Genomic DNA, 24,542 nt, shown 5'->3' with positions numbered 1-24,542 from the left:
TGAACATCGAGCTCAGCATAAGGGCACGCGTGCGATGCAGGGAGCTGTGGTGTGTCACCGATAAACTCAGGATGGAAAGTATTTTTGATGAGGGAGTTAATGCTCTTTGTCTACAGAAACACCTTTAACATAATGATACTTATTTTGATGGTTGAACATTTACATTAAATGTTAGGAACAATTAATTAATCTTTATACCAGTTTAGGGGGTTAAATAAATGTGCAAAGTATATTTATAGAGTGGTAGATTTCCCTACAGCCATCAGGCTGGTTTTAATGTTATTTTCTTCATTGGATTGGAAAAAAAAAACCCCAAAACCAAGATAAAACCCAAACAAACTCCAACTTTAGGTAGCTTTTATGTAGACATCCATTTTATTTTAAAGCTCTGTTCCCATCTTTCTCTCTTTTCCTGCTTGGTAGCATAAGTATAGCTGTAAGTATGGCTGCACTTTCAAATTAAACTCAGAACAGTTCAAAATCTGGTATGTGCTTTCTGTTTTCTTTTAGAAGTGTTTCTTTGAGTGTTTTTATGTATTGTGTAAAACAGATGCAGTGCAGTGTGGCAGTAGAAGAGTAACACACAGGTTTTTTCTTACAGAAAGCTGTATTAATTTCCAGATGAATTTGCTGATAATAGATTATTTCTTCTCTGTTCTCATATGTCATTACTTTGTACTTATCAACAAGGTGGAATGTTCTTAAGGGGGAAGAGTTTCTGTATGTTGCTTGTAACTGAGGGCTTTTTTGACACTTTATAAAAAGAATTCACAACATCTGGAGCTACACAGTTCAACATAACTGCAGATTTGGCCCACAGTACTTAGAGTGTTTGAAACTTGTGTGAAATTTTCAGATCTGAACTTTAAAATTGGGCTGGCAGCTCTATTCCACAGGTATGAGACTTCTGTAGTGTCTCCTAAAGTGATGATGTGATGGGTCCGTATCAAACTCTGCCTACCAGCATCTTGCTCCATTATCAATGCAGCACAGTACCCTGAGGTTTTTCTTTCCTTACCTGCCTGTGTTCTTCCTGTAGGGCTTTTTGGGTAGTAACCCTTTTGAATTGGGAGGTCTTCTGCTGTTTGTGGTCCCTGTATGTGTGTAGAATGTAGGTTATGCTCTATTGTTATGGTAAGTGGATGCACTTGATCTCCTCGAGGGGAGTGCTGGCCTTGGCACTTACCAGCAGCACTTGACAACTGATTCTTGGGGTGGTAATGAGAACAGCTTCACGTGGAGTGTTAGGTATACAGCCCCCCAGCAAATACCAGGTAGTGAACCCACAAAGAGGGATAAAACAGTGGGAAAGCAGTCAGTTTGGAAGCCAGTAGGAAATAAGGTGAACTTTTTTCATTTAAAAAAAATAAAAATAGGATCTGACTGCAACTGAGGCGTGTAATGTGTAAGAGAAGAGGGACTGAAATATGTGTGGACAGCAATTTATTTTTTCTCCTCAGCATCAGTGCATTCCAGCTACTGGTTTGTGACCTCAGCTAGCCATAGGGAGAGCATAGGAGTGAGCAGCACGGCAGTCGCCTGGCTTGAAACTAACTGGCTTTTTAGGAAAACCTCTCCCAGAGCTGTGCTGCTGTAAATGTTTTGCTTTAGGTAGGTCTCTTTTGCCATAGCTCTTTTATATAAAAATTGATTTAAAAGTGCTTTAAGTATATTCCAAGTACCTCGAAAAGAGGGGTATATCAGTCCCCAGGTCCTTGCATCTCTGCCTGTCTGGAAAACGGAGCCAATGCACATCACTTCACCTTTTATCTGTTCCCTTTGTTCAGAAAGTTGGTGGCTGACTTGCATATTGCACACACAGACCAACGGGGGCTGCTTTCTGTCCAGTGGTCGTTTTGGCACAATCCCATGGCACATCTTTTTTCCTTCCCACACGTGGGCGAATTATGTGGTTTTCCAAACGATGTGGTTTTCTTTTTCTATGTCTCTTTATTTTGTGTTCAAGCTCAGGCTTCTAGTTTACCTGTGACAGAATGATTTCTGTGGAGTTGGTGACTTCTTGAAAATATATTTAGGTTACATGCTTGTGGGACTACAAGGGTGGTGAGGTGAGAGGGTAAGACAGAACATTTTTAGGATGCTGAAAGACTTGATCAAAATATTTGAGGAAAGGTACAAGAGTGAAGTTTGTATCTCTTGGTATTTCACACCAATATTTTAGTGCTGTATCAAGTAATTTCCTCCCTTGTATTTAAAGGATTAGATTTAGTAACACGTGTCTAAGATTGGGGCAGGTTTTTCTTCTTTAAAAGTAAGTGCTTCCATGTTTTTTTGCAATTTGTGGTACACTTAAAATGTCTCTGCTGCTTTGTGTTTCTCTGCTACACGCACATTTTGGAGAAGTGTCACTTTCTCTGAAATCTTACTCTGCTTTTCTGAATTTTGAATGAATCTGCTAAGTACCGTGAAGGAAATCAAGAAAATGACTTGGAGTTGAGTTTTCAAGCTTTTATTGTGGAAAATCTTGATGTTGAATGTTAAAGTCTTAAGGAAAGCTTTTTCCTGCAGTGGTGTTTAAGGAATAAATAATGCAGTCCTTGAGGTTTTGGGGATTTTTTTCAAGTTTTCATTGTGTGCATCCTTCAGAGAGAAGATGAGAATACTGAGGTGCTGAAGGGGCCTCAGAGGAGGACTGTGAAGATGTGCTAGGGCTAGAAATGAAACCTTGCAAACTTAAGGCTTAGAAGTCTTTTTTGCCTTGTTGCAGATGAGTTAGTGTCTGGGTGGCTCTGGGTGCTTACTGACTTAAGCAGAAGTAACTGAGTGCAATGGGCTTTTTGTGTTGTTGGGAGAGACGTGAAAGCTGAAAAGCAGAGTATGTACAAATCCCAGCTTGCAATAACAAGTAATTTCATAAAAATAAAATGATCTAGATGTTGGAACAACTTTCTGTAAAAATAGAGGACTCATTGTTGCTTGAAGTCTTTTAAGACAAGATTAGGTTGCCTGCTAAAAAATAATTTCTTTGAGCTTCTAGGACGTTTTGCACATGGCCTGGAAAGAGAAGATGATCCTTCTAGTATTGAAATCTGTTAATCTGAACAAACCTTCTTCAGGGGCCTTGAGGAGAACAGAATTGCCTTTGTGGTCTCAACGTGCTAACATTATTGCTAGAAAGATCATAATCAAATCTCATGCTTCAACTTTCAAGTGTCAAGGTTCAGGAAGGAATTTTTCCAGTATAAGATTAATGAGCTCTGTACTGTGTTCTCTGGTTTTGCTTTTCTTCCCCGTATATGAAATACCAGAGAGGGTATTCTGTCATTGTTCTAAGTGACATCACTATCTCATCAAGCTTATGATGTGTACATGCAGAGCAAAAAAAGGGTAAGGTAGGTGGTGATGCGTCCCTGGATCTCTTTTTCAAAAGGTCTTGGCCCTAACTTTTGGGAGGTGGTATAAAGTACCCAGTGATGCACTGTGGTGGCCCAACAGCTTCTGGCCACAATTAACTGGGAAAAGCCTCACAGCAAGAACGCCTTATGAAGGCTTGGTGGGCAGCTTTTTCAGGAAAAGCTTTATTTCACTTCTACATCTCTCAAAATCTCTTTATTTTTTTTTCCTTTCTGGACTGCTAAGGCCATTCTGCCCTTGATGTCCTTTTCCTCTGAGGAGGATGGTGTTCATTGTGTGCCAGAGTGGGGAGAGGCAGCAGGGAGGAAAGAAAACACTCATGAGCAGCAAAGTAAAACCTTCCTAGGCACAGGAAGTTTTGGCCTCATGTTGGTTCCATCAGTCTTCTCCTTTTTTTTCTTCCTCCCATATAAGAAGTGTGTTTTGCACAGTATGATTGTATGCAAACATTTTACACAGAGTGTTTATAAATACTGACTCAGAGCTAGCAAATCTGCGAAGAGGTGATAGTCATGTCCTTATGCATAAGCACAGATGTAGCCAAGTGCCAGCTGTACAAGGCATCTGTTATTTTCCTCCTGTCCCTGCACTGCAGCACTCAAATAGAAGACTAAAGAAGAGCCTGACTCTGTGTGTTTATTAATGCCGATGCTTTGAAACTCTTAGTGAGTTTGTGGCTGTTGCCTTTAAAGAAGTTGCTGGCGTTTCTGTGTTAAGCAACAACTTGACCAGCCAGGATATGTAACAAAAAAATGATCGTCAACTGTGGGGGTGATTTATGAGAATTTTATTTGTGACAGACCTAATGTCATTACCAGACTGAGAACCCTGATGTTTCCACCTTCCTGTTGTAATCTCTCCCCTTTACACAATCATCACTGCTGCACTGCAGTATGGTTAGAGCCCTTCTCATTGATGAGACTTGCATGAACCTCCAGTTTGTCAGAAGAAGCACTTCCCTAGAAGTCTCCCTGTTCTTTTTTAGCTCCCTGTTGAATGTTATTGCTAGCACAGCCTAGGAGAGACCATTGAGTTTTTCAAGCACATTTCCCAACAGTGTCTGTATGATCTTCTGAGGAAACGAATGTTCATTGCTCTAAGGTTACCCCATCTGTCTCTGTTTCAGGAATAAATTCTAACGTTTTGAGAGCTTCCAATAGTCAAGTTTGTGGGGCTCCATCTTGCGATCAGTGGTGGCTTTGGTGGTGGTCAGTTGTAGTTTGGATACTCCTGGTATTGTAGCTGAAATTTAGATTATGTACACTGGTTACATTAGATGTTACTTTTGTTCCTTCTCATAGGTGGTGTCACTTTGAAAATTTGGTGTTTTGTTTCATAATTCAGTGAAGAAAACTGTTAAGAATGAAGTGTTATGCCAAAGTAAAAGTTTCTGCAATAAGTAAATACTCTGCAAAGGACTCCAGGATGTTTGTCGTTAACCATGCATTGTCTTACTGAACACAGTAATTTTTTGTGTATTTAAGTGGGGCATCTTGCTTGGTGTAAATCTGCCTGCTCTGTGATACCACAGCAGAGTAATGAAATAATAACACATGTGGTTGAAATGTTGTGGGAGAACGGAAAGGCGTTCATCCTCTGCTTCTGGGATCAAAGTCTTCTTAAATAATGAGTTTGAAAGGAGTTGAGATTCTTGGCTTTTGAAAGCTATATCCAGGAATCAGTCTAGATTTTTAACTTCACGAATGTAAAGGGAACACTGCAATTGAGTCTGACTTCCCCTGATTCCTTGTTTCAAGAAGATGGGGAATTAGGAGTCATTCAGTGGAGGTTAGAAAGGGTCTAGAAAAGCTGCGTAGTGCTGCAGCTCTGTGCTAGCAAGCTGGTTCTAGCCTTTGCAGCCCTGTTGCACATCTTTTATTGCTCAATTCATGTGCTTCTACTTTCTTTCTGGCTTCTGTGCTTGTTAGACCTTTTGCTGAGCCCTTTTGGTGAATTAACCTGGGGGAGAATTCCCTCTAGAGGAGAAAGAGAGGCCAAAGTGTTATTTTTTCTGTTCATTTAATACACAGAAACAGGTCAATATAGAATCCATTGCATATCAGAGGCTGGGAGATGAAAGTACACAGAACCAGTGAGCCTGAGCTTTTGACGTCACTGCTTGTGAGTAGTGTAGGCTAATCAAGGTACTCTTATGAGTCTTTTAAGTGCTGTGACAGAAATGAACCCTTAGATCTGTGTCTATAATCCTCATTTCCCTGTTCCAGAAGAATTGAACTTGCTGCTAGCTGAGGATGTGGAAAGGAAGGTGAAGAAAGGCCATTCAGAAAGCTCATAGGTTTTGAATGGTTGAGAAATAACGTCTTTGGAAGAGAATGGAAATTTTGCAGTGTTGGAGAACCCTTGCTGGCTGGGGCTCTGTTGAACAAAGAAGTGAGTGTCTGTGCCGCCAGGAGCACAGGCGTTCTGGAACAAGAAAGGACTTACAAGTGTACCTTTGCTGGCTATTGCCATTTGTTTCTGCTGATGCGATCCTAGGAGCATCCTCAAGTGTAGCGAACCTTGTCCTCATATTTATGTCATAAAATAAAGCCCCCAAAGCTTGTGTAGTGTTTCCTGATCATGGATTGCAGTGTACTGTGGAATAAAAGATGATATTTGGACAGAGGACTTTTGCACTAGAGTTAGGTAGCATTTCAGAGTAGTTCCAACCTCTTCCATACTACTGCTTGATTATTAGCACTTTACACTGGTTAAAACCCAGTAACTTGAGTTGGTTTTGAAAAGCATTGGTAGAATGGTCTTATCATCATCAGCTAAAAGAAGGGTATGGCATACGAGTTGTTCATTTGAGTGACAGGAGCATTACCCATAATTTTGTTGGTGCAACATGTATGATGTTGTACATGCTCTTGAGTTGCAGTCCTGTAGTTAGGTATGTTTCCAGTCAAAATAGATCTGTTCGATGCTGGCTTACATACAAATGTTAATAGGTATCAATTATGTTAATATAACTTTAGGTATATGAATTTTCATGATTTCCATTCTAAATGGATAATCTGCGTGTCCTTTTATCAAACCAATAATTTCCTGTAGGTAATAAATGTACTTTAAACAGTTTGCACATAGACCTTGTTATGGGTTTCTGTATTCTCTAGCAGCAACGAGCTTCAAATGTAAAGTAAGTAGATTTGGGTCTCCCTATTCTGAAAGTGTTTTTGATGTGCTTTGAAGGGCTTAAAAGTAATAAATAGCACCCTCTAGTTATTAGCCTATGTATGTGCCTAGAAAAAGGCATTTTGAGGGAGAAATTTCAGTAGGCAACATGTCAAAACTTTTTTTCTGTTACTTTGACATTGTCTTTCTGTGCGTACATAGTATATCATGTTTCTGCTGAGTACTTAGTGTATGTACAGCTTTATTATCTTGAGGCATTTGAGGTAAACAGTTGGCATTTGTTCTCTGTTTCTCCAGAAAACTCTTGAGCAGCTTGACGGATCCAAAAGCCAAGCAAGTGTTGTGTCAGGAATTGTGTTAAACTCTGTAAAATAAAACAGATATGGGCAAGGGGAAACACCCTCTTTTACCAATACTTAGTATATGTTTGTACAGCTGGCAATTTGTGCTGCTTCATATTCGTTGACCTAGAAGTAGCCAACATTTTAATGCGTTCTTGGAGGGGGGAAAAGGTGTTATGGAAAAGAACTGCCACATCAAAGCCTCTCCTCAGCTTGTAAAATGGTTTCCAGCACTACCTTCCTCAACCCTATCGGAACACTCAGCACTTTCTCCCTCTCAGAAGAAAGCAAGCCTTTTTATTAAGAAATGGCCTTAGAGTTTTATTTATATTAAAATGATAAAAGAGACAGAAAGCAGTTGAAAAGATCTATATAGTTCAAACAAAAGTCCATCAGAGATGTAATGTAAGTTCTGTGTAATGTGTCCCTATCAAATCAAGCCAAATGGTTCAGCTGCTGCGTGGCGTGAAGTCAGCACTCCCCTCAGGAGAGTGTTACTCCATGGAAAGAGCTTCAAATAACTACACTATAGTCTGTGTATTCTTCCTATCAAATGGTTTATATTTTGCTGGTCAGCTCTGATGTTCCAAAGTCTTATTTGTGAGAAAGGAAACTAAGTGCTTGGTAATTATTTGCATGGTACAGGTTCTTGACCATTGTGGACATCATAATTCAATTTTAGTTACCCCTTCCCTTAATTTAGAAGGCTTTTGTTCTTCAGCACTCTGCTCATATTGGTGGATTTTTCATGCTAAATAATGAAGGAGGCTGAAATAATTTAAAAATAACTTTAAAAAAATAAATCCTTCTTTTCATTAAAATATCTTTTCATTTCTTTTAGCACAAGCCCACCTTACTGCTGTGTGGACCTTTATTCTTTGCGGACAGGAGAGATGGTCAAGTCCATACAGTTCAAAACTCCTATTTACGACTTGCATTGCAATAAAAGGTAAGGATGTTTACTATACATTCTTTCTGTGTTAGGGCATGTAAAATTTCAGTAATGAAAACAATCTCTGGTGTGTGTGCTCCCTGAGCTTATTATTTTGACTTTCCTGTAAGCTTTGGTTCTCCATTTGTCAAGTAGTATTTCAGTTGGAGTATGACAATATGCTTCTCCAGTGGCTTTCGTTTAAGAAGCTTGAAGCATTTTACATGTGAAATCATTTAAGCTCCTCTCAGTTGTGATGAGGGTGAGTGGGAATCACTGGAATCCTCTAGCATTTACCTACAGTTGAAGAGGGATCATCAAGAGGTTACACAATATAGGGCACTAAAGAGTTGGTCTCTTCATTGTGTGCCGTTACTCGGTCAGATATATTGCCTTACCATGCATGCATCCAGAAAGTTCCTAGTGTAGACTCCCTGGTTTACAGGAAATAACGCTCTTGTGAGTCAAATAACAAAGCAGCATCTCTTCGTTGTGATAATGTCTCCTGATTTCTGAGAGAAAATGGCTTAGAGAGTTGAGCATCAGGTTGAAAATACCTTGTTTCCTTAAGTCATGAGTGAAGTTTTTCTGAATTAACTTCAGATCTTCTCACGACACACAAAACCAAACACCCTTGTAGTTTACTGTGTCATTTTAAGACAGAAGTGAAACCCCAGGATCCCTACCTGAGGATCCCTTGGCACTTGGATGCACAAATTTGATGCAGGGATGGTGGTCAAAGTCCATGAATCTTGCTTCCTTAAACCCAGCTATTACTGGTAGTAGTCATTGTTGTGTCTTGAGGTACCTTATAGAAGTTGTTGAATACAATTCCAGCAAGTAGACTGCCTGAAACATGCTTGTGTGTGTGGAGACCACAAAAGAATATGAGCATATATTGAACTCACACTTAAGGGACGTTAGCAGTGTTGGAGATTGGAGGGGGGAAAACAGTTATTAAAAAAACCCTCAAACCCAACCCTAGAAGCCACAAAGGTTTTGTTGAACAGATGTCTGACTATGGTTGTACTAGCTGAATGTTAATGGCTGCATTAGGTCAAGTGTAAGTTCCAGAAGAAAAATAGCACTGCTGAACAAACACCTTCTGCACCGCAACTAGCCGGATAATGAGGAGGATATTTTGATGGTGTAAAAGAAGTAAAGGCTGGTGGTGGTTTGGATTTTATCCCTGTCAATCTTCTTATTGTAGGATGTGGGTATGATTGTTACATCAAAAAAGAGTTTTGCTGGAGTGGTTAAGTTAGAGTTACATGCCATGAATAGGTCACTTTTTCTTTAACAGCTGTCAGAAGGGGTTCAGTACTTATCTGTGCAACCGTCCCTTGAAAAATTTAGAGTTCCCTTGTGTACAGTGTGATGAGAGTAAATCTTTGCAGTCTGGCCTCCTAGCAGAAGAAAAATCCAATTGTAAAAACAGTCAAAAGGCAAATCATCATTCAAAGTCTCTCCCAACTAAAAAGTCTTTCCAGGTGCTAATGTTTCTTTTCCTAAGTGGTAGAAATGGAAAAGCTACTTCAAAGCTGTGTGGCTGTATCCAGGGTAGCTGCTTTTCTGGAACATATCAGATTCTGTTTTTATCCCAGGAAAGCTCAGTATTTCAGATTGAAAATGCATTAAACGTGGCCAAGTGCAGCGCTAATGGTGCGTTAACCGTACTATAGACTAATGGAGTCCGAAATTTGAATTTAAAACAAAACCTGAGTTGCAGAAGAAGGGAAAACTGTTTATTATTTATGTATTTATACTCTAGAACCATCCATCTTCTGGTTTCATTTATGCAGGAAGACAGTACATCTTCGAAGAGTAAAAAACAAACATCTACAGGATTGGGAAATGCTCAAATACAGATAATGCTCAAATACAGATAGGTTTTTCCAGGTGTACGTTACACTTGCATGTACATCCAAATCCTTTCCATTATTCATTGGTTAACTTCTTTTTAGGCCTTGTGGAAGAAGTTAGACATGATGTGTTTCCTTCAGTTCGTCTCTCCCGCTGTTTAACTAAAACTACTCTTTTGCCCCAAACTAAGAATAATCTACATAAGCAGAGTTTATCACTTTTACAACTGAGAGTTATAAATCGGAAGGTGGTGGCTAAACATCTTTTTCACAGTGAGAGCTACAAACAAAGAAGAAATTCTATGTTAAGTTTCTTGTATGACTTAACACCCCCTTGTTGAGTTACATGTTCTGCCCCCTTCTTTTGACAAGGAGGCTCTATGTGAATGTGAACATGTGCTTCCCAGTCCAGCTCTGCAAATCTGTGACTAGTAAAGACTTTTTTTTTGGAAAAAAGGCCCTTGATTTCTACCTGCCTTCCTAGCATTTGTGCTGCTGCTTGTTTCTAGACAGATAAAGTAATTCTACTGAGTCCTGTAAAGAATTGGGGATATGGAACAGTGCTTGTTGCTTGAATCGACTTCCATCGGGCAAATAGCAAGTAGTTAGTGTTACACCAGCCCATGGAAAAGGCTTCAGGAGTCGTCTTGGGTCTTGGATGCCATTTGTGTTATCTGGCAGATGTGCTGGTAAAAATAATAGCAAAATCAAATAGCAGACACATGGGTAAATCATACCTGTAATACAGTTCTGTAAGTGGAAATCGTGACTTAAGACTTAGTTCTATATCAGAAAATGTCAGCAAGCCTATGGAAAGGTGTTTATATATTTTGGTTTTAGTATTGTCCTTCACCAGAGTTTTAGAGGTATTGAGCTCTCATGGGAGAAGGAGGTGTTCTTGTGGCCAAAAGTTAAAAATAGGAAAAGAAAGGAGATAATGGCTGGTTTTCACACTGACAGGAGATAAGCATCACCCTCTACCCAAGGACACCTATGTGGTTCATCATCTTTTAAAACATTGTTCTATACTGTAATACCCATAGTTTTCAGATAAAGCATTAGGCGTGTATTTTCATCAAGAGATGCAATTAATATCTCACCACGTCATAGCTCTACAATTCAAATTATTAGAATAGCATTTAACAATGCTCCATATCATCAGCTAATGAAAAAAGTCTCACATTCTTCCTAATGAGAGAACAATCAGGTTCTTAATTGTGTCATATTACAGATTTTATCTGTTTATCTGTCGGCTTCCCAGGTGGTTCTCTCATTTCAGGAATTTAAGAACTTGGTTTGGGGGAGTTATCAATGTAGGAGAAGATGTATCCTAGCTATAAAGCTTTTAAGATGGTTTACTTTCCAAATTTGGCCTCTCAATTGAGGCAGCACAGTGTTTCATGAATAGTTATCGTGTGGGTTTTGTCGTGAACAGGTATTTTGCAATAAACATGTGAATCTGTCCAAGTGAATACATAAATATACACCTGTGACTTTGCTAATTGACACAAATCCTGCTTCTCAGCTGGGTTTGGGTGCCGATGTTCTTGCTCTGAACACCCTCCTTGCTTTTAGTAAATAAGATGGTTTAATAAATTTGCATCGAGATGGGCAATGGGATTATCTCAAATATAACTTGTGTTCTACCGATTGTTGATTGGATTGTTATTTGAGTAATTGAAAGTAATTCAGGATCCTTGCAATTCCATTCTTTTTAATGGAGCTTTTACTGCAGGAGGTATATCATAAATATGCTGTGTTGTTCTGTATCAGATCTGTGTACTTCCTGAAATGAAGGTTATGTGGTTGGGATGAGAGAGAATCCTCAATAACTGCCGCGTGTTGGTAACCTGGCAGTTTATCACTGTAGAATTTATATTGATGCTTTTGAAATAATTACATTTAGATATTGAATCTTTAAACCAATGCATTTAATGTTTAAAGTACATGTTCCATTTCTGTGCTTTCAGGATACTTGTTGTAGTCCTGCAAGAGAAGATTGCCGCCTTTGACAGCTGTACTTTCACCAAAAAATTCTTCGTTACAAGTAGGTGTAATAATTGGGCTCAGTCCTTTTCCTGTGGTGGAGGAGTGAGGTAACACAGTGGGATCTTCTGGGTTTATTTCTGATGTGTCAGAGCGAGTTTCCACCACTTTTTCTGGAGTTTCAGGAAATCAGTTGCTTCAGAAAACCCCCAAATGTTACTCTCTGAATCCTTGGCTCTTTTCCATATTTATCATCACTGTAGCTCATTTCTCATGCTGCACAGAACACCTAGACTGACACACACACAGGGAGCTGGAAAATTCTTCTGTTCCTTTTGCACAAATAAGTGTAAAACTTTGTGGGTTTGAGTTCCAGGTGACACACATGAGCAGCAGTTCAAGAACACATCAATGGTCATCTGTCCTCTTTGTTTTCTGTTGTTCTTAGGCCCAGGCACATTGTTTTTTTGCTTGTAGTTTGTCTTTCTTTTTTCCCATGTGTCCTTACTTTAAGAGGCTCCAGAGCTCAAGCAGGACAGTAAAGTGGTTTGCCTTGAAGAGGTCTGCCTTGTGGGTGCTTTCACACATAACCTGAGCAGGTTATGTGTGAAATATTCCCCTTTATCCCTCTGGACCCTACACCTTGCCTCTCAAGAGGAGGCAAGTAATTGTAATGGGTAAGGTGGTCTCCAAAGCTCTTCCTCTGCTCTGTGCCCCTTTGTTCCCTCAGCATCTGTAACATAGGAATCCGTGGTGTGTCTTCTGCTGCTTGTGCCTGGCTGCTGTGGGATGTGATTAGGATCAGGATGGTGTTTACCTGCTCCCCAAGACTTTTTGTCTGTGTTGTAACGTGAAACACCAAGAAAGTATTCACCCCAGAAAAAAAAAAATTAAAACTTCATGTTTTCAGGCAGTGAGTGACTACTGCTACTGTTTATCAATTAGAAAAACCTCTTAAAATCCAAATGTTACAGGGAGGGGGATCAGAATTTACTTTGGAAGGGCCAGAGTTTTTCTCTTAAAAAGGAGAATCTGAAATTTTCTGGCTGTATGGGAAAGTTCTAAATCATCTTCTTACATTACCTGTGTATTTAAAGAAAACACGAGCTAGGAGAAGCTGTTTCTTGTAAAAAGCTTGAAGGGAAGCAGCTTTTTTGCAGTACTATTCCACTTGCCAATAGGTGTCAGATTCTCCCTGCACATGGTGGGAAGACGCTGGGAATCTGCTGGAGTTCAGCAGAGACACCCACATGGGGAAGGTGTCCTTCTGCTCCTCATGCCTCCTTTCTGTTCCACCACAGAGAATTCCAGTACTGAGCCTTTTAGATTGTACATCAAAAGGAAAAAACAAAAACAACAACCCAATTCCAAACCCAAATAAAATCCCACGTCAAGTGTGTATTGTGACAATTCTTTACTGATTCCAGTTGGGTTTAGGGTTGTTTTGGGCTTTTATTTTTTGTTGGGTTTGTGGTTTGGTTGGGTTTGTTTTTTTTAAGATTCTGTAATTTGCTTTTAAAAATTAATCCACTGAGGAATAGAGATGTAATTTTGATGTGCAGTGTGTTTTTGTGGAACAGCAGGGGAATTTCAAGAGGAAAAAATAAATCTTCTGGAGATTTTTACCAACAACTTTGAGAATCCAAACTCCTGACATGTCACTATTGACAGTGTATTTCTCCAGCTGGGCTGTGTTTTTAAGATTACAAACTCAAGATATTCTAAACTTTGTTCTAGTTTTAGGGTTCCAAAGCTCGGTTAAATCACAGAATCATAGAATTTAAGACATGGCTTGTTTTTTACTGGGTGTTTTGGGGAATAAAAACCAGGTGAACAAACCCCAGAGCTGCTGCCATCCATGCCCTGCCCCTGTCACCACCTCCACTTGCCCGTGGCTAGTGCTGGGGTGGCTGGGCAGAAAGATGTATGCTTTTTTATTTTCCTAGATGAATGTGTGTGACCTTGTGCTGGTGAATAGTTGTTCTGAGGATTTTGAAGCTTAGTTGTTTCACTTAACTCACGCCTTCGAGTGGGTGTTGCGCTCTGGCATGTTGAAGGCTGCAGCAAAGCTTTTGTTGAAGCTTTCAGATTCTGTATGTGCTGAAATATCTTCCACCTAAGAGTGTATCTTTAAAGGCTTAAGTTACTCAATGTTTGAAATTTGATGTAAATGAGCTACCTAATTAGCTGCATAGATGTTTTGATAATCAGCCGGCTGGCCAGAAACTTGGCTCTTTTGCTGCCTTTTTTTTGTTGGAAAATTAGAAAGGGGCAATGCCAGCTTAAATTGGAAAAGTAGAAATGCCTGAAAAAAGAGCACTGCAGAAGGTCTCAGGGGGTTCTTTTTTTGCGTTATTGGAGCATCCCAGCTCTGCGGGGCAGTCAGGACCCATCCCGATGCACCTCAGTAAGACAGTGGCAGAGAGAACATCACTGGCTGCCCAGAGGATGTTTCATCATGAGGAGGGTTCTCAGCTGGGCTACCTGACTGCTTTTGGTCAGAAGTGATGGCAAAAAAGGTCATGAGTATAAAATTAGGATCACTAGTTCTTAAAAGACATTACTGTGTAGGGGAAAAAAAAAAAGAGAATATCTTTTCAAGGAGATTTGGGGATGCTGTATAAGTCACATCTTCCAGCCATATTGACTAAGTGGTGTGGAAGCACAGTGCCTCATTGACAGCTACAAAGCAAACACAATTAAGCAGAAGCTCTCATCCATTTTTTGACAATACACAAAAATGAAATGCAGAATGTACAATTAAAAACAGTGTCAGGAATTGTGAGGTTTGGTGTTCCTCAGCAATGCTAATGCAGCTGTGTCACACATGAGTAGTATTTGTCTTTCTGTTTTTGTTTTTGTGGTTGAATGTGTAGCTTAATATATTGTTGTAATAAATATACCATAAAATATTCAGGATGTAGAACATGGTCAAGTTCGTGCTGCTGCTGATGGGATGTTTTAACTCCTGCATTTCCTGATTTATTCTTTTTTGAGCAAATCTGACATAGCCCTGACTCTTTGTTTGCTGCATGTGATTAGCTGGAAATGTGCTGATTTGAGTTGACTGGCAGAGAGCCAGCACGCTTTACTTGTGCCTTTCCTAACGAAACCTCAGTGTGCGGGTGCTCCGGTCTTGGTGTGTGAATTTAAGACAGGTGCTTAAACTTGAAGGGAAAACACTGGATACTGCAGAAAAACTACCAGCATATCCTGTAATCTACCCTCCAGCATATCCTATAATCTACCCTGCGTGGTATTCTGATTGTTAGGGAAAAACATAGCATCAGCCTGCAAAGATGTCGTGGCAGTAACTTTCCTGCAGCACCCTGTTCTCTGCTGAGCTTATGCTTGGAGCCACCTTGGGTTTGTTAAGAGGACCTGCATCAAGGGGAAGATAAAGCCCAGCAGTGATTTCACATCCTGTGCTGGTTTAGGTGCTCACGTGGCCAAACTAAAAAAAAATATTAAAAGATTAATTTGATGCTTAATAGTACAAATGTGTGCCTGCTGGGAGTGGCAAGGAGCGAACTGTAGAGAGGTTTTTAAATAGTTAAGACTTTGATTGTGGTTCATTTAAGATTTCCTCCTGAGTCTTTTTCTGAACACTGTGTATGACCGAACAGTAAAGAAAAATGATGCACTGGTTGGGGGTTTTTTCCTCCTACTACTTTGCTCTAAACAATAGAGGCAGAAAAGCTGAATTTCATTGATTTCTATTACATCAGTGCTCCCTCAGCCCGTCTCCAAAAATGCTTACTTAGGGGAACATTGATGATTATGAATATGGCCTGATGGATACTTTCTTCTCTGTAAAGAATATCCTTCCCACCCCCTGGGCCCTAAGTAAAGATTATCACAGATAACATCATGCATGTGGCATCATCTTTGTGTCCGATAACTAGTGCCTGCTCAGTTTCTCTGGCCCTTCCACTCCTCATATTGATATATTCTCCATCCATTATTCTCTAGGGATGAAGACAGTTATTGCAGCCATTAGCTGGCACCACATTTCTATTGATGCTCTACAGCTAGAGCCTTAAGAGGTAATTTTCCAGATTTTAGTCAGAGTACTTTATTGTATATAAAGTCTCAAAAGACTTGCCTAGCCACAAGCCAAAAATTATTCAGTATATGTTAAATGCACCCCACCCACACCTCTCAGAATAAGTAAAAACAACCTTGGTGTTTGACACTGGGATCTGCAATTTGGATGTGGTATTCCTATTTTCACTGATACTCACGTGTGAGAAACAATAACAGGGTGGTTTCAGTTTGTCACAGGTCTGATCTGGAAGTCATCTAGGCTTTTTTTGTGTGCTTTTGTTAGCTTTGTTAGAATTCCTCTTCCCTGATCGGCACACGGGGAGCAGTTTGATCTCTTCCCTTTGAAGTAAAAACACTGGATGTCTTATGAAAAGGTTTAATGCCAGAAGAGCTACAAACAGAACTCCTGGAAGAACGTACGTTTCCCGTCTCAGCTGTGATCAGCGAGTGGTGTTTATCCTGGATATCCCACGTGGTATAATAATTGGTAGGATTCCTCCGTCTTCAGTTTAGATCAAAAGTCCTTGAGGCAGGAGGGAAGTGAGCTCCTGATTCACAGTGTTTTCTTGATCAGTGAAGAGAAACTAAGTACGTTCCTCTGAATTGTCTATGAGCAGGCTTTATTTTTATATGCACAGAAACATAGATATGTCCATATATATATATATATATGGACACCCCTTCCTGTAAGTTGTAACTGCCTTCCCTAAGGAATGTTGATTTGATCTTCCTTTTACTTTTTAATAGCATTATTTATTAAGTGTTTTTTTCCTTAGTGTGGGAGTGTATCACTGATAATGTTGAAATACTTTTTGAGAAGCTCTTTAGGGCACTGGGTTAGATTTAGAACATCTTCGTTGCTTACAGCGTGTTTCACTCTGCTGCAGGAAAATGTAAATACAACAGAGAAGTTGTGTGAAGCCAGAAACGAGGCATTGGTACCCAAGAGATATATCTATCACATCTCTCGGCTTTGATGGTTTTAAAAAGTTACATGTAGAGCAGGAAGAGTTGTTTGTTTCTGTGGAAGTTATTTTTATCTAAAGCACCCAAATCCTTAATGTTAAAGGCCAAACCAAAGCCACCTTGCTCGCGTTGTCCTGTACAGGAACAGCTGCCTCTACAGTATCAGTATTATTTATCACTGTTTAATTCACTGAATAAAAATAAGTAAATAAACCTGAAATTAAAACACAGTTTGTCCTGAAATCAAATATGTGCTGAATTAAACAAATGAGCCTAAGAAGTGTTGAAAGCCACAGATGATATTAGCAAAAGCTCTGGTGTCCGTCTTAGTTATAAAGGTAACAGTAAAAAACCTGCCAGTATTGGAATCAACAGGGAAAGGGGGTTTCTGTACTAATAACAATATTAGTAGGAATAATAATAGGAATAATGAAACAATCTTTGATTGAGGCTAGTACAAAATGCAGCTCATGGCAGGCCTGGATCTGGTGTGAACATGCTGGGTATTATGAGTATTGCCCTGCAAGCAGGTGATGATGACAGTATGTGAATCACTTGTGGCTCTACTTCTCCACAATACTTCTAGGGGTTATGGTAACGCCTCCATGATTTAAAAAGGAAAAGCAAAAGCCCTGGATGGCATGCTTGTGGGGGGCATCCTGCTGGCTTGCTCTCTTGCTCAGTTTTTATGGGAGATGCTTAAACAGAAGGAAGTACAAGGACAATAGGGGAGTTTTGGAAAGTATGTGACAGTGTGAGAGTAATAACATTTACATGGGGCCTTTCATCTAGAAAGAACCCAGAGGAATTTATAAACAATATTACTTTAGACAGTTGATAAACAAATAAACTTGCTTGGTGACGCTTTAAAAAAAAAAAAAGCCCAAACAAACAAAAAATAGCTAGATAAAACAACTTATATGATTTGTTTTCCTTGGAATAAACAATGCTTTTGCAACAACGGTATCACTCTACCCGTTATTTATTGCATGTTCCCTTTCTGTGCTCTCTGGTGTGGATCTGTTTTCTGGCTGCTTTGGATTGCAAGACTTAAGAATGTAGTTTTGTAATTTCATTACTATAGAGTGCTGCATATTTCATAAGACCTAGAAAAAAAATTACTAATTGATTGTAAGCTGCATCCAGGATCTGAAGAATAGCATAGCTTTACCAGGTTATTGTTGCTCTTTATCTCAGTGCACAATGGCACTGCTTCACAGATGTTTTAGTGAGACGTGGCAAATACCTCGAATGATTTCAGTTGAAGAAAAATGTTCCATGTTTTGGAATTTGCCCAGAAACCTGTGGTTAAAAACACCAAAGGTGGCACGTGTCATCTTTAATGAACCTCTCGACATGCTGAAACAGAAAAATCTTTGTTTACCCAGTAACCTGCTTTCTCTGTCAGGTTTCACTTAGTTTTGCTTGAGGATGTAGCTGAGCTTTGGAGATCTCCTGCTTTGACCAGCGTTCCCTGTGTTTGCTGAGAGTATCCCATCCCAAAGTCGTGTCCAACCTACTCAAAAGAGGTGCACCTTTGTCCAGGGTTTGGGATTAGAGACAGAATCCTAAATGCTGCCCATGCCCACATAATCTCTAAGCATTAAGAAGTTGCTTGAAATAAAACTGGGCAGCACTAGTATGATTTCCACACAGATACTGGGTTTGAAATACCCATTAAAGAAGTTGGTAGTAATTATGAAGATAATTCCTATACCATAAAAGAAACACTGTGTATCAGTGTTTCTGGATGCTTCTGACTTGGCCTTTTCACTAGCTTCATTCATTTGCACGTTAATCTGCACCAGTTTTACCACACATCATTTTACTGTGCGTTTTGGTGAGATCTGGAAGAGGAATAGAGCTGTGAGGAACCCCAGCGGCTGTGAGCACATCATTATATGAACTGAAAACATGGTCTGACTTACTTCAGACAAGGTCTGACTCAGCCTCAGATTTTTCTGGAGAGAAGCTTTGTCTTGAGTACTTATTTAAATCTGAAGGCTTTGCATGGTGAGACCATCCTTAGCCCTTCATGAGTGGAGTCATTCGGGCTGTGCGGGAGCTTTCTGAAGGATGAGTTATATCCTTCACCATGCTCAGGCTCACTGCTGGGGGAGAATTGTTATTAGGATACCAGTCCTTCACCTACATTGTGTAATTTTTTTAAAGAGGTCATGTTGATAGGTGTTGTATTTGCTACATATGCAGAGCATATATGGAGCACGTATGCTGCCCATACCTCAAGGATAAGAAGGGCATAGGTAGAGAGAGAACCTATGAAGATGCTGAATGGACTTGGAACAGTATCCTGGATAACAGAGGCACAAGCTCTGGTCCTCTGCAGAACTGAGCTGTTAAAGCTTGGATGCTTATAGATTTGTAATTGCCTCTGGGATTCCAAAGGTTGGGTGCTTTGTGCCAAATCACAAGTTTCTATGGACATCAGGAATCTCTGCAGTGTATAGCCCCTAACTCTCCATCCCATGTGGGGCTTTTGAGTTAGTTTCTTTATATATTTATTTATTTATATCCTTGTATATGTGTATATATGTATATTTTAAGCCTCTTTTCCCCCTGAAAAAGCTGCAGAGCTTGGTGAAGAGCTGTCCCAATACAAACGGTTCACGTTTTCACAGCAGCTTGTTTGTGCTTGATTGGTTTAATCTCTGTTGTATCTGACATGACTTGCAATGGTCCTGTTCCTCTCAATAGCATTTTCCTAACCCGCTGTTTGTTTAAAAGCTAAGTGGGAGGAGAGGAATGTGTTGCTTTTCTCTTGGCTGCTGGAGGTCTCTTCACGCTGCCAGTGCTGAAGCTAGAGGATGAGCTGGTTAAAAAAAGGACTGGAGCCTTCTTTTTCTGAAGGAGCATAGATCAGTGCAAAGATCCAGAGTCAGAGACGTGCATGTTCGTGTGAGCTTTCAGAATGAGCGGAGGAGGTGATTTTGTTTATTACAGGCAAATGGATATGAATCTCTGAAGGGTGGTAGAGATTCTCATAAAAGTAATTGAGAAAGAACGTAGAATAAACATGCCTTTTCTTTGCTGACTCATTAAGCAAACATTTGTATAGCTCTTCGGAGAACTTTAAGTAACTTCTAGGATTCCTGTATTCTCAGTAAAACCAAATCTATAAAGTCAGCACAGCAGGAAGAAAACTAAAACCATCTCTGAATCCAGATAATCACAACTCTGTGCTTGTTTCAGGTTATCATTTTATAACTCAGTTTTTTTAAAAAAAAATTAAAATGGGAAGAAAGGAAGAAATTGCAGTGCTAAAAACTAGCCTGTGGTACCATTTTGATGTAGGTGGAACTTGCACCCTGGATATGGCAAAATCGAGGCACAGAATATGAGGTACCAGGGTGCTGGCTGTTACCCAGGTCCCCTCTGCGATGCAGCATGGAGCCTGTTTCTTTTTCCTCAGCATTGCCCACTGGAGTCCTTAGGTGTAGGAACATAACAAAGCTAGCAGGAAAACTTGCAATTCAGCTCAAACTTTCAAAATAGTATCTTTTCAGCTTTTAAAGCACTTTCACGGCTTTAAAGCAGCGTTTCCTCTGTGTGTTCCTAAAAAGCACAGAGGGAGAGAGAAACTGGGTACTTCAAAACATTTCAAATACTTTGTAATAGATTTGCACCTATATTTTTGTGGGTGATGGTCCCAGTAAAGCTTATTCTAAGATCAGATGTTTTTTAGTCCTTGCTTGATTTGCTGTACTTTTGGAAGGCCTTCCCCTGAGTGATCTTTTCTTGGATGACCTCTCCATACTGTCATTAAAACTTGGAAACTTTGGTCTTTTTGACAGTTAGTTTTGCACTCTCATTATGTTCGTTCCTATTGTAAACACGCTAAAGTTGCTGCTCTTGTTGCTTCGAATGGATTTTTCCTCAGTTGTTTTGAAGTTTAATAGAAATAGAAGTTAATCTTTAAGAGAGTTGGGCTGGTAACGATTGGATGGCCGAGCTTGATGGGTCACGCTGTGTCTGTCTTTTCATTTGCCTAGTAGATGATGTTCTGCTGACTCCAGCTGTTTTTTTGGAAAGCAGAAAAACAATTTGCTTTTCCTTCCCATAAAGTATAACCCTTTGTTTATCCTTGTACTGCTGCAAGCTTCCAAAACGCAGAGACTTGCAAAGAAAAGAAAGGGAGGAAATAGCTCCTTTTTTATGCTGTTTTTCGTATCGGAGAGTAAAGTTTAGTACTGAGTTGAATCGTTGACCTCTGCAGAGGTTATTATTAGAACTGTCTGAGTTGTGCGTGGGGCTTTGGCTGAGTCTGGTTCACGAGCAAACTACCTATAGTGGGTCTGAAGATTAATTTGATTAATATTTTATTTGCAGAATAATGCTTTTTGTGGTTCTTCATTTAATTCAATGCACTGAAAGAATTGAGAACAGCTCCCTTTTGCGAGCAAGCCATCTCTGTGTTACGAGTTGTTGGATTGCTTGGGGTTTGTCAGTGTGTCTCTGGGCTGATGCTCCTCCTGACTTCGGGACCATCAGGAGGTGCTTGCAGAGCCTGGGAAGGGCAAGTGACCGGTTCCAAAGTAGCCATAGAGAAGTGTGTGGGTGAGGGTTATCTGCTGACAGCTCTTACAGATATGTTTTATGCATAAAAGGGAAGAAAAATAAATAAAGTTTGGGGAACCTGAATGTCATTACTGCCCCAGGTACGAATTGCTGAAGCAATTAAAACCTTACTGGTCCTGATCTATAATGTCATCGGAAGAACACGTTTGTATTTACAAACTGGGGTTGTATTTACAACCTTTTTTTGCTTGCTTTGTTCCTTAAGAGGCTCTGGCTACCCACATTTTATGCACTTCTGGAATGCAATAACAATTGTGGCATCATCTCTTCAGAATTCATTTTCCTTCCTGAGATCAAGGCAGTGATAAGGCCTTACAAAATATTCACTTGGTTTTGCTTTCCTGGCCCGAGATGGATTTAATTGGATGAATTGCTGCTTTTCTCCTTCCACTGCTTTATGACCTTTGAAATAGCTTGCTCTGATCTTTCAAATTTTGCAATCCTCTAGCTGCTCTTCTCTACAGAAATGAAGCCAGGAGCTGTTTGTTGTACACGGCATGAGCAGCGCATAGCAGCTGTTTCCGTGTGAGCCCAACAAAATGCCATCAAATGTGTCTAAACATTATCAAACATCAGTTTAAGGTTCCACCTGCCTAACCGCTGTAGTTAACACCCTTCTCTCTGTTCTGCAAGCCTTGAAAATAATGCGATTAGACATTTAAAAGGCTGTTGTCATCCTCACAAAACATTCCATTTGAAAAGAACCCAATATCTGAAAAAAAGGTGCCAAATAGGTTTGTTTTTTCTATCTGGGGTTGGCAGCTCCATATCAGGAGTCTGACACAAGAGGCTTTGGGGAGGCAGAAGCTTTACCTAGCTCGATCTCTAGCTTTTTTTGTTTCTTTGGGGTTCGGTTTTGTTGGTTTTGGGGTTTGGTTTTTTTAACATGCTGCTTGTCAGAACACATTGTAGGATTTTACGCGATACGTTGCTGCTGTTGGCTATGTGTGTTCTTCCAAGCTGCTGTTTGCCGCTCGATGCACCCAGGGTACAGGCTCAGCTAACTGGGGCTCCTTTAAATAGGACACACATGTCTGTAAGTTTTGAAAAGTTTTGCTTCTTGGCCTGCCAGTGAGAGATGATAAATTACTAAATTGCCTGTATTAGCCCAGGAATGGATGAAAACAGAGATTAACCATTTGCTTTCTTCCCCATTCTCCCCTATCTTATGCAGTATTTCTATTTTTATATATATGTGTGTGCAGGGACAGATTTAGATCTGGAAAAAGGTCTGAAGGCCTCAGTTTACCAGCTTAAAAGGAATACCCAAGCTCAAATCTTGTTATCAGTGCCCGAATCAATAAACAGATTCACGGCTTCATCTGTGTGGCTACAGGATCTGGACTTTCAGCCTCTCACCTTGACAAAGAATCCCGCTGAAATCAGCCTGCCGGAACTGCGCGGCACGCCACGGGGACGGTGTCAGGGCGAGAATAGGGCTGTTCAGCCACACCAGGATTTGAGCAGTAAATACAGGCAGGGGTTACGTGTTGGTGTGGAAAGAGCAGCCGTCCACCCGAAAAAGCCTAATCTAAATTGATGAAAAACAAAGGAAGGGAAGCAGGACAATAATAGCAATTAGGATGAGAATCACCATGCTGCTTTTAATTGTAGATTGCTCGAGCTTTTCATTTATGTTTAACCATTATCTAATTGTTTTCAGTAATTTAAAATGATGTCTTTTTAATTTTAGTAGTGAACAGTGTGATATTTGTGGTTTGTTTTTTTGGGGGGGAGGATTTTTGTCTTTCTTTGTCTTTTAACTCAGACTTTGTACATTGAATTTACACAGACCCAGTCCACTTCAGGCCTTGCCATACATTTATTCACAGCTATTTTCAGTGGATTATTGTAGGTATTTTCACCTTCTATTCACCAGGAGTAGTTTTCTTATGTTTATGCGTGTGGATATCTGGTTTAATGGTAATATAAAGGCAATGAAAAGCAGGAGAAGCGTGGAAAATTTGTCACTGATTTTAAAGGAATTACAAATTCACTCACGGTGTAAAGTTAAGTGTGTGCAGAGGTATTTTGAGAACCTAAGGGCTTGTGTGGAGAACTGCTACAAACAAACACAAAAGCACAATGTATCTGTTCATACCACAGAAATCTAGAGGAGATTGAAGCTAACTGGAACTGTTGACCAATAGAAAGACATCAATCAAGTAAAATTAATTAAAATCTGGAGATACAGGACCAAGCCGGACCAAGTTTGAAATTTTCTCCTCACCCCACTGTATCAAACCAGCATTTAAAAAATGCAAACATAGGGAGAAATAAGTATTTACACATAATTAACATTCAAAATAGTTCATCTAACCACAGCCTTATCTTTAGGAACAAAAATGCAAGCATTTACTGAGTGATTTTAGCAATTGAAAGGTTTTTGTTTAGACTTTTTGTTTTCTTGGCAATAAATAAAATTCTTTGTAAGGAGCCATTAAGATATTTCTTAACTTTGTCTTTTAAAACTTTTCAGGCTGCTATCCTTGTCCAGGGCCGAACATGAATCCTGTCGCTCTGGGAAGCCGGTGGCTCGCTTATGCGGAAAATAAGGTAAAGAAAGGTTTAAAAACAAACCAGAACAAAACTTGTCTATGTCTAGATCTCATTCTAGCTTTTCTGTAAAGAGGGATAAAAAAGAAAAGAAAAAGTCTCAGAAAAGTTATGTGAGAAAGATCATCTGTAAGAGGACTTGCGTAACGGTGACAGACCTACTCTTTGACCCACAATAGCTCTGCTTCGGTATTCACGTATCATATCTTTATGTGGCACAGTTGATTTAAGCTTCTTCAGCTCAGGGAGGGGAATAAATACGTAAGCTGTGTATTCTCAGGCAGAGAAGGCAGCCATTGCTGTGTGTTTGTGAGTTCTTTCAGTAACCAACCCATTTTGCATTTAAAAAATAGATGCCAAGCAAAACGATTAGTCCTGTTCTTACCCAGCCCTTAGCCAGAGAAGGGGTTGTGTGTTTAAACCTTGGAATGTTTGAAAACTTGGAATTCAGCTTCCAATGCCTTACTTTTATTTCATAGCAGATGTTTTTTCTCCCTTCCACCTGTGACTGGAATAGCTATTCCTAGAGAAAGTATCGGAGGGGCAGACATTAGAAATGTGTTTGGTCTTACACCTTTTCAAGCACAACCCAAATTCTGCCTTCCGTTAATGCCACGCCTTCGTGGTTTTGTAAAACTCAGCCTGGCTTATAAAAAGTACAGCTGCCAAAAATATAACCCACTGATCAGCAAAAGAATTGTGTCCCAAAGCGATTTTAAATAGCTTGCGCGTTCCCAGGTACATTCA

The 24,542-nt window shown here is 39.9% G+C and overlaps 1 protein-coding gene across 3 annotated transcripts in view; it reads left to right on the top strand.

The window, feature by feature from the left end:
- BCAS3 (BCAS3 microtubule associated cell migration factor) overlaps positions 1 to 24,542 on the top strand; it is a gene marked incomplete at its 5' end in the record, with an annotated part of 348,271 nt that overhangs the window by 35,234 nt on the left and 288,495 nt on the right. For all 3 annotated transcript variants that reach the window (XM_084273336.1, XM_084273335.1, XM_084273334.1), the window contains 3 exons: positions 7,693 to 7,800; positions 11,615 to 11,691; positions 23,719 to 23,795. In XM_084273336.1, coding sequence (XP_084129462.1) covers positions 7,693 to 7,800; positions 11,615 to 11,691; positions 23,719 to 23,795 — 262 coding nt within the window. The remainder of the gene's footprint in view (positions 1 to 7,692; positions 7,801 to 11,614; positions 11,692 to 23,718; positions 23,796 to 24,542) is intronic.

Source organism: Gallinula chloropus (assembly GCF_964237585.1).
Source record: "Gallinula chloropus genome assembly, chromosome: 19".
NCBI classification, from domain to species: Eukaryota; Metazoa; Chordata; class Aves; order Gruiformes; family Rallidae; genus Gallinula; species Gallinula chloropus.
This window is presented reverse-complemented; position numbering and strand designations above follow the sequence as displayed.